The sequence below is a fragment of the Falco cherrug genome, chromosome 10 (genome assembly GCF_023634085.1).
Source record: "Falco cherrug isolate bFalChe1 chromosome 10, bFalChe1.pri, whole genome shotgun sequence".
NCBI classification, from domain to species: domain Eukaryota; kingdom Metazoa; phylum Chordata; class Aves; order Falconiformes; family Falconidae; genus Falco; species Falco cherrug.
The window spans coordinates 33,928,416-33,941,366 of NC_073706.1; the positions used below are offsets into that span (position 1 = coordinate 33,928,416).

The window sequence follows — 12,951 nt, forward strand, 5'->3', positions numbered from 1 at the left end:
GTTTTTTTTTTTTTTAAAGAAAGGAAGATCTAAAATGTGCTTAACAGAAACAAATCCTAAGTTGTCATTCTAAATGATAAATTGGTTAGTTCAGTTGTTCACTTCATCCATTTGCATAGTTAAAATGTCCTTTTGTGAGGCAGTGTTCCAAAGTGTGTTAAAATAGCCAAGGATAATATTTATAGTTCCTGTGCTGTGCTTCAGTAGGATAAACTCCTTCAGGAAATGAATTTGCAGAGTTCCCACAGGTTAAGGAGGAGAGGGTGTTTTGGTTTTTGCATAGCTTTCCTTCAACCTGGCCCACCAACAGGACCTGCTGCGTAATACAGATTTTACTCCCTAGCTTTAAATGTGAAGGCAAAGTACTTGTATTGCTCCCATGCTGTGAGTTGTTGCTAGTAAAAAAACTTTGGTTAGTAAAATGTTGAGTCGTCCTCCTAAAGTTAACCCTAAAATTTCTCACTTTGTAGCAGTTTAGCTATTGTGTGTGCTGAAGTTAATTTCTGTGTGAGCACCAACTAACGCTTTAATTTTTTTTGTAGGGGGCAGAAGCCATGGTTCTGGAAAGTGTTATGTTTGCCATTCTTGCAGAGAGAGCTCTTGGCCCAAAGCTGTATGGAATCTTTCCACAAGGGCGACTGGAGGAATTCATTCCCGTAAGTCCTGTTCATGATTAGTGGGCTGCTGGTAGCTGTTTTAATTGATCATGACAGGAAGGTCTCCGGACTGCCCAGAAAGGCAGGGATGTGGGAATGGAATACTTGGCAGCCTGTAATAATTGCTAGCTGTAATATGATACAGTTACAGTGGGTGTTGGAGAACCCAATTATAGCTCTTGCCAGCGAGGGATATCTTAAAAACTCTTCAGCTGTAGCGGAGACTAATAAATGAAGATAAAAAACCTGTTAGATACCAAACATAGCATTGGAAGCTATGGAGTAACACTTTCCTTTAACAGCAACAAGAGCAGATGCTTTTGATGTTCTTAAATATTTATACCCAATCAGCTTTGAAGGTATTTTTAGTGTGAGATGTGATATTCCCCAGGTTTTGATCTAGAAGAGAATTGACTTAAGTCATGTGTAAGCTAGGCTGGCTAACTCTGCTTTTGCAAAGACAGCAAATTTGTCAGTTCATTTGGGTTGAAAATTGTATTGCTTGAGTACGATGCTAGAATTTTGTACTATACGATAGACTAATGCTACTGTTTGTAATGAATCACACTTTGTAATTATCAATTAACTGTATTTTAAGAATACTATGTTTTATTACAGAGCAGGAAACTAAGTACTGAAGAGCTAAGCTTACCTGATATATCTGCTGAAATAGCTGAGAAGATGGCTAGATTTCATGGCATGAAAATGCCATTTAATAAAGAACCTAAGTGGCTTTTTGGAACAATGGAAAAGTAAGTTATGCAATACTTTATGGAAAAAGGTGACCTGTTGTAATTTTGATAAACAGATCATTCTTCCTGAATGTCTTGAGAGCCCAAGTTCTCACTGTACCTAGAAACTATTTTGTAGTTACTTGAGGAACTTAAATTACCTTGAAGAATAGTAATGCTTTCTGGAGTAACTTTTTTAAGACTTTCTTGATTTTAGTTTAAATGTGATATTAGTATGGGAAGACTAATACACTTAGTCATAAATGCTGTACTATTGTTGCTATTTGTAACAGATATCTAAATCAAGTGCTGAGGATTAAGTTTACCAGAGAATCCAGAACTAGAAAACTGAACAAACTCCTCAGTTACAATCTCCCCCAGGAAATGAAAAATCTGAGGTAGGCTTATTTTGTCTATCCCTGTCTTCAGATTTGCACATTTTGAGTATGAATTTTTTTATACTTGTTCAAACACATTATACAATGTAATACCCTGTCTTTATTTTTCTTTACAAGTTGGGGATTCTTTTTGGTTCTGTAACCACCCTGAGTCTCAGGGCTACCAGTTGATCCAATCAAATTGCTGATCAATGAAGTACAACTTTGTTGTCCTGATCTTGGGCTCCTAATTGAAAAATAGGGCCTTGCTAGAAATGAATAGTGCTTCAAATTCTTAAAACAAAATCCATTCTTTACATCAAAGTGAACTGAGCTTAGTGATTTCTCACTTATCCTATGTTACTGTTTTCTAGAGCTATGCTTGAAGCTACTTCATCACCAGTTGTATTTTGCCACAATGACTGTCAAGAAGGTAAGCTGCTAATATTTCGTGACCTTGTTCAAGGATGCAGTATGAAGCCTTTGCTGGTCACTTGTTTGCTTTCTGGGGCGTAGTCGTGTTATCAAGGTGCTGACCTGAAACGGTAGCCTGTGCACTCCCGGTGCACAACAGTTGCAAAGCAAAGTGAATTGGCTTCAGCAACCCTTCAGGCTAATGAAGAGAACATCTAGTATCATAACTGGATTAAGCCAAATATGTACACGTGCTCTTAGTAGACTGATTGATGGTGGGAGCCTTGAGTCTTTTCTGTTAAGACTGTACCTTTCTTAGCTGTCTGCAATATACACGATCAGGGTAGGATATACTTTAGTCCTTTTAAAAGAAAGATACTGAAGAAGTACAGTGAATGGTGAAAATGGAGACTGGGGTAGTTTGACTCAGCAGTTCTCAGCTTGTATTGATAAGAAATATTAGGAGAACTTTATCCACATTTTTTTTTTTTTAGCGTGCTTTCTTTGGAGTCATGGGGGGAGTTACAATTTTTCTGAGCCAGTTCTCTATAAACAGTTGAAAAGGAAGCAGAGCTGAAGGTGTTGAGTGTGCCGTGTCTGTGCTCCCTGTCACCTGTACAGTGGGTGAGATGGGCAGAGCTGGAAGGATGCTGTACTAGGACCATATGCAGGGCTGGTTTGTTCTCAGGAGTCCCAGCCTTGTTAGCTAAGGCTGAGGAGCTGGCCTGGAAGAGGATAGCCCTGAAGGATAGGTAGGCACGTAAGGATAGGCAGCACGAGGGAGAAAAGGCCACTGATCTGAGGTCTGAAGAGCTAGCTCAGTAGTGGTGGAGTTCAAGGTCTCACTGCTGGTGTGGAAAAGTCCGGTACTGGAGGAGTCAGGCAGGTAGGACTGGGGCAAGCTTTGGCTCCAAAATTTCCAAGGTGAGGGTCGGGGGTTGAAATACTATGACTGTTCAGTTGGTGCAAAGGTGTGACACAGAAAAAAGATGTACCTGTGGAGAGGGGGCGAGCTACTGCTGAAGTTGAAATTACTCTAAATTTATTTACTAGTTGGCACTTGACAGAAGCAGACTTGATGCCTTTCAGAGAAATTATAGGGACTTAAGTGAATTGAAAGACAGGTAAAGCTATCTCCCTGATATGATACAGTGGAAAAGACTGAGCTTTTCCGTAGGTGCTGGTTGTGCCACATACTAGAATAACAAAGTGATCAGTCTGGCTTTCAGGCTGCTGAAAAGCAATTCCTGTCCCGAGTGTTCTGTGATCAGTGATAGGGCTATGCAGGTATGAGAGATGCTGCATAATTTACATCTCAGGCTGTGGAAAGAAACAATTCAGCAAGGGCTACTGAGGCTGACAGTGTCACCTGAGTTAGCTGCAAGCTAAACACCAGGGAAGCGGGACCCTTGGAAGAATGCATCTACCTCTGCCTGTACAAAAGAAAACTTTTCTTTCAGTTTTACAAGGTTTATAGTGTATACCTCTACTTCCAATGAGCTGCTATACAGCCAGTGCAACTTGGGTCTTCCTGTTGTTCTTCTGCACAGATGTAAGGGATAACTGGGACTATCTGAACAATGTTTCTTAAGATACAGTATTTCTTTTCTCTAATTTTCCTGGGACTTTACTAATATGCTGTATTATCTTTAAATTTTCAGGTAATGTCTTGCTTCTGGAAGGCAGAGAGAATTCAGAAAACCAGAAGCTGATGCTCATTGACTTTGAATACAGCAGCTATAATTACCGGTAAACCACTTCTTATATTCAGCAGGAAGGTGTATTACTTTCTGCATGCTACAGTGAGAGCAAGTGCTGCACTACTGATTATCAGTCTATTCTAGTGAATTATGTTCCGCTCTACTAGCGGTAGGCAGCAAATATAACTGGTCAAAACAGTTCTGGTTCTGATGGTGTTGAGTATAGGCATACAGCAGTCAAAGTTTTTGGAGCTCCTTGGTTGTCCAGACTAGAGGGCTTGTGTGTGCACAAATGGCTTCTTGCTTGCATTGTCAAAATGTCTTTCTAGTGGGGAGGTGAGAAGGATGATAGATTGTGTGTGTGTACATATGTACGTGGGGCAGGTTTTGCATGTTTTCTTCACCCTTTCAAATAGCTTTCTCATCTGTGCAGATGAGTAATCCTATGTTTTTCATGTAATCACATAGTGAAATGCTTTCTGTTTTTACCTCAGTCATCTAGTACCTGTGTTTAAGAATGATGTAAGTGTGTGGAGCCATTGGGATCATTAAATGTTAGCATAGCTGGAACATAATGGAACCCTGAATTCCAGTAATGAGGGAGTAGGATATGTTAAATACCTTGAGCATGACGTTTTTGCCTGCAATAATGCTAATGCTAGAGATATCTGACTTTGTGCTGAGATGTAGTGTGTACTCAAGTATTTTTTAACTGCCTCCATTGGTATAAGACTTTATAGCAAAGTCTAATATTTTCATGTAGCTGATAACTTCAATTCTTAACTGCCCATCCTTACTAATAGAATTTAATGACTTGCAAAAAAAGCTGTATTCTAGTCATCAATTCTCTACCTAGTTTAGCAAAACTGCAGTAACTTATAAGTAGCCCTGTACTATTAAACTTGATTTTAGGTTTGCTTAAGCAAAGCCAGAATGCTAGTATACAAATATTGAGATGCTCAGTGTTTCTGCCTCTTTCAGAGGATTTGACATTGGAAATCACTTCTGTGAATGGATGTATGATTACACGTATGAGAAGTACCCATTCTTCAAAGCTACTGCTCTTAAATATCCTTCAAAGAAGCAACAGGTAGGCACATACAACATAATGAATAAAATGCCAGCATCCACACTCTTCAAATCCTGACTCTCTTCCAGTTCTGTTTTGAACTTTGTCCCAAGACCTTTCCTTCATGACTTCTTTAAATATAACACTTTGTGTAATCCTGACTGCCTTTGCTTTAAAAATCACCGAAGCTTCATAATAGCTATTCAGGAAAGAATATTTTGTGTGCCATGTAGCTATCCACCACAAAGTCTAATAGTTGTGGATTGCAGCTGTGAAATTAGTTGGCAGCAGCAAAATGTCTGTTGTCCCTAATATGGCTTTTCTTAAACCAGCAATTAGTAGAACCACCATTAATCTTAAAGCTAACTCCAACACTGTTGATGTCTGCAAACTTACTGAAAGGCCTGCTTAGTTCTTTCTGAAAGAAGCAAATATGTCTTGAGATGAAGAGCTGTAACGCTTGTTTACTTGCCTTCCAGCTTCATTTTATCTCCAGTTACCTGTCTGCATTCCATGACGGCTTTGCAAAGCTGAGCAATGAAGAGAAGTCCAAACTAGAAGAGGAAATGTTGATAGAAGTTAACAGGTAGCTTGTCTTTCACAGCTGTATCTTGAAACTTCCCCTGTGACACCTATACTTGCATACCTCACTGGGTGGAGAAACCTCACCCGAGAGAGGTGTTCATATATACTAAAGGAAGATCTGTCCATTGTAACCTTTAGGTATGTGGTATACGCTGTTAGTGGAGTAAACAAAACACTGTTCCATGGGAAAGCTATGGAATTACTTTTATAATGTGATACTTAGAGGTGTGGACATCCCCAAATTAAGGAATCCTATTCTAACAGGATATTGAAATAAGGTGCTGTGACTTAGCTGGATATTTGAATAAACATAGTCTTGTAATTCCAGGTTTGCGCTTGCATCGCACTTCTTCTGGGGTCTGTGGTCTATTATACAAGCAAAGATCTCATCTATTGAGTTTGGTTACCTGGTAAGTTATTTAATCATGATTCCATGTAACTAAACATGTATTCTAAGTAACCTGTGGTACGTTATCAGAAAGGAGATGAAATGGCCTCCCACAGCAGCTAGTATCTTCTAATCCTCTTAAAATCAGTTCGTTACTGGTTTGTACTCTTAGCATAAGAATGCAAGCACCTAAGATGATAAAAACTTCAGAAATTCTTCCCATTATTATGTAGAGAGACCATAGCCTTAAGTGTTAGGCCTTGCAGTGAGATGATGTCCTGCAGCGAAGTATTATTCTGCAGTAAGGTCCTGTTCCAGCGGGATGCTAGCATGCACTAAGTGTGAATTTGGAAATTGAGAACTGGGTGCCCATGTAACAACATGTTGACGTTTGGTGTGCAGCAGTATCAATGACAGGTAGCTTGTACTTGAGAAGGGGGATCAGTGTAACTCCTGATAAATGTTTAGTGTACTGTAAAGTGATATAACTGTCAGGTACACTGAATATCCTGCAGGAAACATTGCAGAACCCAGCCTTTTTAGTTCAGGTTTTTTCTGACATGCTGGCAGCAGCTAATAATGTTAGAGTTGAAATAAGGTGGGAGAAAACTTTTTAAGAGTCTGGAACACCTCTGGAGAGAGTATCCTTCCCAGACAGAGCTAACTAATACATTGAGATGGTGGGCTAGGGAGGTTAATAACTTCATTATGTTTCCCCGTCCCAAGACAGAAAACTCAGCTGTGTTCACTATATTGAGTGCTGAATGTCCCTTACTTCCGCAGGAATATGCGTTATCCAGATTTGATGCGTACTTTGATCAGAAGAAGAGGCTGAAGGTGTGAATGTGGGAGGAGTGGCCTGCTGGTTACTGTATGAAGAGGGCAGCTGGACAGAACTTAGACTGTGCTTAGGCTACTGTATCTCTAACGAAGGTGTCACTGAATTCCAGTTCCTTGGAACACAGGTGTACAGTACTGAAGACTGTATAAAAATGACTTGTTTACAGTTTCGTAAATACTTGGAATGAGATTGGGAGGCAAAAGTAAAACACAACAGTGCAATATCTTTAAATCTTTTTGATCTAGAAGGTATTTTATATTATGGGAGAAGCTTACACTTCAGTGTCAATACCACATGCATCAGCAAACAGTGTTACTGTGAGTACGTTTTCAAGGGGGGTGTTGGCATTATGGTTTGTAAGCGGAACAGTTGTAAAAGATGATTCATTGTAGACACTGCCTCTTAATGAGAAAAAAGCAAAGGAGACAACTGTTAAACTGTGAAGTAGGCTTGAAATCTTACTGTGAGATTAGGTTCAACATGCCCCATGAACACTATCTTCAAAGCTGCTGATACGTTACACTGCTTTAACCATAAGGCAACTAAACACACTGAAGCAATATGCTTTAAAGTGTTACCTACATATACATGAATGTTTTTCTCTTAAGCTGGTGTGCCTGTGAAGTATGAGTGAACTTTGACCTGGACATTCTGAAGGAGTTTGTCTTGAACTGTTCATTCCATGTCCTTCAAGAACATACTTTAGCCCAGCCTGGTTGTCTCTTAAAATGCTGTGTCCTGCACGGGGGGTTCCGTGGGCTGGCAGCACTGGCAAGAGTGCCTTGAATTGCTCTAGCAACTCCCCAGATAACTGGATTGGCATTGACAATACTTGTAATTGGAGCTCATCTCTCTTCTTGTGTTGCCACAGTATATGGCTGTAAAAATAGCAGAGCCAAAGACTGCGGAGAACACTTCAGGAAATTGCTGTTCTGCCTGTCCAATGCTTATGTGGCTTGAGAGGTGCTTTTCTTGCACCTTCAACTTTCACCGTGTTCCAGCAATCCAGTGAAGTGGAGTGTCTTGTGGGGAACAATAACGTGTATATTGAAACTTGAGTATAATCTGTGTACATGTCATGTAAAGATTTCTTTAGATTTTTGGGAGCTTGTTTATTTTGAATGTTATTTGTTTGTGCTTTCTAACACACTGTATTATAAATAATAAACTTCTAAGCCTACCCTTTTTGACTTGTATAGCAAATACTGTTCCAAGCAGCTCAAATGCACAGCATTTCATGTACTGTATAGCATAACTTGTAAAAGCTGTCATCTTATTCTCTAGTATAGAGAATAATTTTCCATACACTCTATTAATACTTTATAATAAATATGAAGCACTTAAAAACATCATAGTTGATACTCTTCAGTCTTCATTATAACTACAGGATAAAGTAGGTGCTGTTTCTGGCCTTAATCTAGGCTGAAAGTACTTTCTTGCTTCCCTTCAAAGGCAGGTTAAATTAAGCTTTAGGTGGGATATACCTTCTATTTAAATGTCTTTGGTGTTTATTGTATAAGTGAATGCCCTTAGAAAGCTCAGGGGAGAAAGGTGGTTAGAGCAAGTGATGAAGCAGACTGGCGATCGGTTTATTAAAGTCTATAGTTGTAGAGGCGGGAGAAGGTTTTGGTTTAAGCACTTCCTCTATCTCTCCTGTTAACTACCCTAAAAACAAAGGTCAAATTTACCAGCATTACTGAGTTCTGCTGGCGCCCCAGGTAGAGCGTTTGTAGTATGAATAGCCAGGTTATTTGTCTGGGCTATTGAAGCTTCTCTTAACAGGTACTACTGCACGCAGCAAACCCAGTGGGAATGGAAGGGGGGTAAACACGGTTCAGCAGGATTCTTTGCAGCTAGCTGGAAAGGACTGACATGTAATAGGTGTCTTGATTCTGTAGGAAGCCTTGGTTTGTATTCTGACGGCAAGTTCAAGTCCTCAGGAAGCCTGTGGAGACTGTCCTCTGACTCATCCATTGCATCTCATGCTTGTCAGAACCAAACGGGGAAGGAGACCCGGTCGCAGTAGTGCTAACTGTAGTAAAGGTGCATCAGAGGTGAATCCCTTTGGGCTCTTGTTAAATTCTGAGAGGAAACTAAGCTATGAAGTTCCCTGGCGGGACTGCTTCGGGTAAGTCCCAGCGCTGCAGCTGTGATTTCTGAGGGTGAGGGGAGGAAAGGCCCTGAAGGAAAGCAAAGCGTGCTCTGACTTGTGCCTTTTGTAATGTAAACGTTAAAAGAGGGGGGGATTCTTCCAGGTGTTGGGTTGGCTTAGCTGGGGGCCCAGGTAAGTCAAAACCAACGAGCAGAGAGCAAGGCGCTGTGTCTTCCTGGTATGATTTTTTTGTTGTTGTTGTAGATTTGTCTGTTGAGGGCAAGTTCTTGAAGTTTCTTTTGAGACCTTGTAGTAGACAAAGAGGAACTTGAGCACAGCCTTCTCTTACTCCTGGTCACTGTTCAAGCTGACTAAGCAGCTATTTAAATGTATTGGCATTTCTGTCGTGGGATATTGTTTTGTGAAGTCGTATTCAAAGACTTAATCTGATTTGGTTTTTGTAAAGACAGTTTAAAATTACTGATTAATTCTCCTTTCAGTTGATTTGTGAATACAGCTTGTGCTTGAGCGCTGTCTTGAAGTTGCTGGGTTTTAATCTGTGTTGTGAATTTTTGTCTTGGTGTCCATGTTGCCTCACAAGTCACTGGTGAACAGACCTACTGTTAACTGGTGAAAATGTGGCTTTATTATTATATGAGTTAAAAAAAACCCACCTTTTTCTTTCAAAGGAAACTCTTGGTGGTCTAGCCAGACAGCTGGTCTCGGCTGCCACTTTGGGGTGATTCAGTGGGTAACTGGCAGAGTCTAGGGTGTACCCCTGTTGCTCCTACAGCCATTTCTATAAGGTGAAAATCTAAATGCTTTGCCTTGGCGGGGGGCGGGGGGGAATGTCCTGTGGCTCATTAAGGCTCAAACCCGGCAAAATTCAGCCTGTGCAGTCTTTGGGCTTTATCGGTTGTGCTGCCTTCTGTCTGTAACTGGAAAAAAAACGTGTGCTTTTGGTCTGAAATGGATACAGTCTATTAAACACCTTTCATAGTGACACTACTAAATAGAATGAGACTATCTGATTTTCGGAGCTGCTGTTCTAATAACTGATTAGGGAGATTAAGTTTGTGTTCAGCTCTACCCTCTGGGAGCACGCTCTGCGAAGTATGACAATGGTGAAAAGCAAGAGCAGCCTGTGCTCTTGGTGCAGTGCGGTTTGTTCTTTCTATCCGTTGCAGTTACTTGCCTTAGTGGGAAGAAGCCGGGGTTACTGGTATTTTGACTAGTTAGTTACTTTTTGAAAGCTGTGGTTGTTTTCCACTGCTAGGCTGCTTCACTTAAGGGTCAGAAGCTACCTTGGAAAATCCCTGTTCCCCAGCGCTGAAGAGACTTAACAGGAGAAATCCGCCGGCTGTTTGGCATTCCTCTTTGGAGCCTTTGAGGTGTGATAGCGTTCTGAAAAGCGATTACCTGGAAGGGTTGCTGTGCGGGTTAACTCCCTCTTGGTGCGTCTCGGAATTGCTGATATCACAGAATCGCAGAATGGTTTGGGTTGGAAGGGATCTTAAAGACCATCTAGTTCCAGTCCCCCTGCCACGGGCAGGGCCCCCTCCCACCAGCCCAGGTTGCCCCCAGCCCCGTCCAGCCTGGCCTTGGGCACTGCCAGGGATGGGGCACCCACAGCTGCTCTGGGCAGCCTGGGCCGGTGCCTCGCCGCCCTCACGGGGAAGAATTTCTTCCTAATACCTGATGTAAATCCGCCCTCTTTCAGTTTAAAGCCATCCCCCTTGTCCCGTCGCTACCTGCCCTTGTAAAAAGTCCCTCTCCAGCTTTCCTGTCGGCCCCTTTAGGTGCTGGAAGGCGGCTGTCAGGTCTCCCCGGAGCCTTCTCTGCTCCAGGCTGAACAGCCCCAGCTCTCCCAGCTGCCCTCACCGAGCGGGGCTCCAGCCTCTGCCCATCTCTGTGGCCCCTCTGGACTTGCTCCAGCAGGTCCGTGTCTTTCTTATGCTGGGGGGAGCCCAGAGCTGGACGCAGCGCTGCAGGGGGGTCTCATGGGAGTGGAGGGGCAGCATCCCCCCCTCGCCCTGCTGCCCACGCTGCCGGTGACGCAGCCCAGGGCGCGGTTGGCTTCCCGGGCTGAGTGTGCATTGCTGGGCCATGCTGAGCTCATCCACCAGCACCCCCAAGTCCTTCTCAGGGCTGCTCTCAACCCGTTCTCCGCCCAGTCTGTATCGGTACTGGGGACTGCCCCATCCCAGGTGCAGGACCTTGCGCTTGGCCTTGCTGAACCTCATGCTGTTCACACAAGCCCACCTCTCACCCCCGAGGCCCCTCTGGATGGCATCCCTTCCATCCAGCGTGCTGACCGCACCGCACAGCTTGGTGGTGGTGGCGGCAAACCTGCTGGGGGTGCGCCCAGTCCCGCTGTGTCGCTGACAAATGTTAAACTTGCCCCAGTCCCAGTACCGATCCCTGAGGAACACCACTCATCACTGGTCTCCACTTGGAGTTGTTGACCACAACTCTTGGAGCGTGACCACCCATGAAACTCCGTATCCATGGAGTGGTCTATCCATCAAATCTGTTTCCCCAATTTAGAAATAATACCAATATAATGTTAATATCTGTAAGAATTTCTGCTTTTTCCTCCATATTATCTTGGCTGAGGTTGCGCTACAGCTCAAATGGAATGAGGTGGGTTTGAGCCCTTCCAGTGGGTGTAATTGTTCATCCCAGCTGATTATGGCTGTGGAAACCCCTCAGGGGCCTGGGGCTTGCAGCCACGTTGGTCAGGGACCTAATTTGTCCTCCAGTTCACTTACTAGACATGATGATGGGAAGGAATGAACCCAGCTTAATTCTGTGAGGGTCTGCACAACTGGAAACTGAAGGATGCATTCTCTGATTTGCAAACGGAGAAGGAGAAAGCAAATGAATTAATTCCTAGAATTAAGAAAACTGACTCCTTAGCCCAGGTGCTAGCATCTCTGAGCTTGTGTATCCTGCCTTCCAACCGCAATGCTCTGCGTTCATGAGGCTCAGCGAATGAGTGATGCGGCATTAAATCGCTGTGCCTGAATCTGCTCCTGCCTAGAGATCCCAGTTTGTCTCCTCTGGAGACCACATCCTCGGCAAGCTATCGCAGCTTTTTAATGGTCCTAAAATCATAAGCCCAGCAGCCAGAAGTCAGCAGATGCTGCTGCGCCACAACTCAGCTGCCCCAGCGAGCCAGAGCCGGCGCAGGGAGCACAGCACAGCCCTGCGTTGTTCCGTGGCTTACAGAAAAGCAGGTAGGTGGAAGAAGCGCTGGTTGCTGTGCCTTGCAAAAACAATAAGGCTTTTAAGAATTCAAATCCTCTCTTGAAAGATCCTTGAGGCAGCCTTGGGCGAGCTGCTTCAACACGCAGGCAGGATTGCCCCCGATGCCAGCCTGGGTCCACGTGAAGCAGCAAATGGAGCATTTCACTGGAAATGAATAAATAGCCCTAATGGTTCTGGACTGAAATAAAATACAGCATGCACTTACAGGGCCCTGGCAGGGAGCAAAAAGGAGCTACTGTACTTGGTACCCAGGCAACAAAGCTGATCACCAGCAAACAGGCTACTTGTTTTTCCTAATACGAAATTCATTTTTTATGGTTTTCATTTTCGAAGTATGCCGAGCTCCGAGTGACACAGCATTAAGTGCAATTATATTATAATGTGCAAACAAAGTGCTGTGTGTTCGTGTGTGTATGATCTATATTTACCAGTCTCATTAAACAGGGATCAGCCAGTAAAGTCTGAACGCAGTCCAGTCTGCCCTTGGTGAATACATTGGACCCTGCCTCAGGAGAAAAGCATCCCAGCCAGGAGGCGGTTTGAGTCTTGGAGTGGCGTAGCACTGAAGTGCTCGTCTGAGGGATGGTGCTAGAAGAGGCAGGAGGGTAAGCAGAGGTGATGGGATTTGTTCGAGAGTCTCTGGCAGAGCCAGCCCAGCACGCAGCAGTCGCGTTCCAGCCCGGCGTGCTGTGTGCTGGGCTAAGTATCCTCTCAGAAAGCCTCACAAACGCTGCCTCTGCTGCCAGCCCTGAGAATGTTGCTTTTATTCATTGTTCCCTTCTTACAGAAAAAAAGTAAGACTCGGGAATCGGCCATCCTTCCTAATTC

At 43.4% G+C, this 12,951-nt stretch overlaps 1 protein-coding gene across 4 annotated transcripts in view; it reads left to right on the plus strand.

The window, feature by feature from the left end:
* CHKA (choline kinase alpha) overlaps nt 1-8,111 on the plus strand; it is a 23,152-nt gene extending 15,041 nt beyond the window's left edge. For all 4 annotated transcript variants that reach the window (XM_055721908.1, XM_055721909.1, XM_055721910.1 and 1 more), the window contains 9 exons: nt 543-656; nt 1,275-1,408; nt 1,681-1,785; nt 2,139-2,197; nt 3,840-3,927; nt 4,860-4,968; nt 5,427-5,533; nt 5,861-5,942; nt 6,704-8,111. In XM_055721908.1, the coding sequence (XP_055577883.1) occupies nt 543-656; nt 1,275-1,408; nt 1,681-1,785; nt 2,139-2,197; nt 3,840-3,927; nt 4,860-4,968; nt 5,427-5,533; nt 5,861-5,942; nt 6,704-6,763 (858 nt within the window). In that variant the 3' untranslated portion in view covers nt 6,764-8,111. The remainder of the gene's footprint in view (nt 1-542; nt 657-1,274; nt 1,409-1,680; nt 1,786-2,138; nt 2,198-3,839; nt 3,928-4,859; nt 4,969-5,426; nt 5,534-5,860; nt 5,943-6,703) is intronic.
* The last annotated feature ends 4,840 nt before the right edge of the window (nt 8,112-12,951 follow it).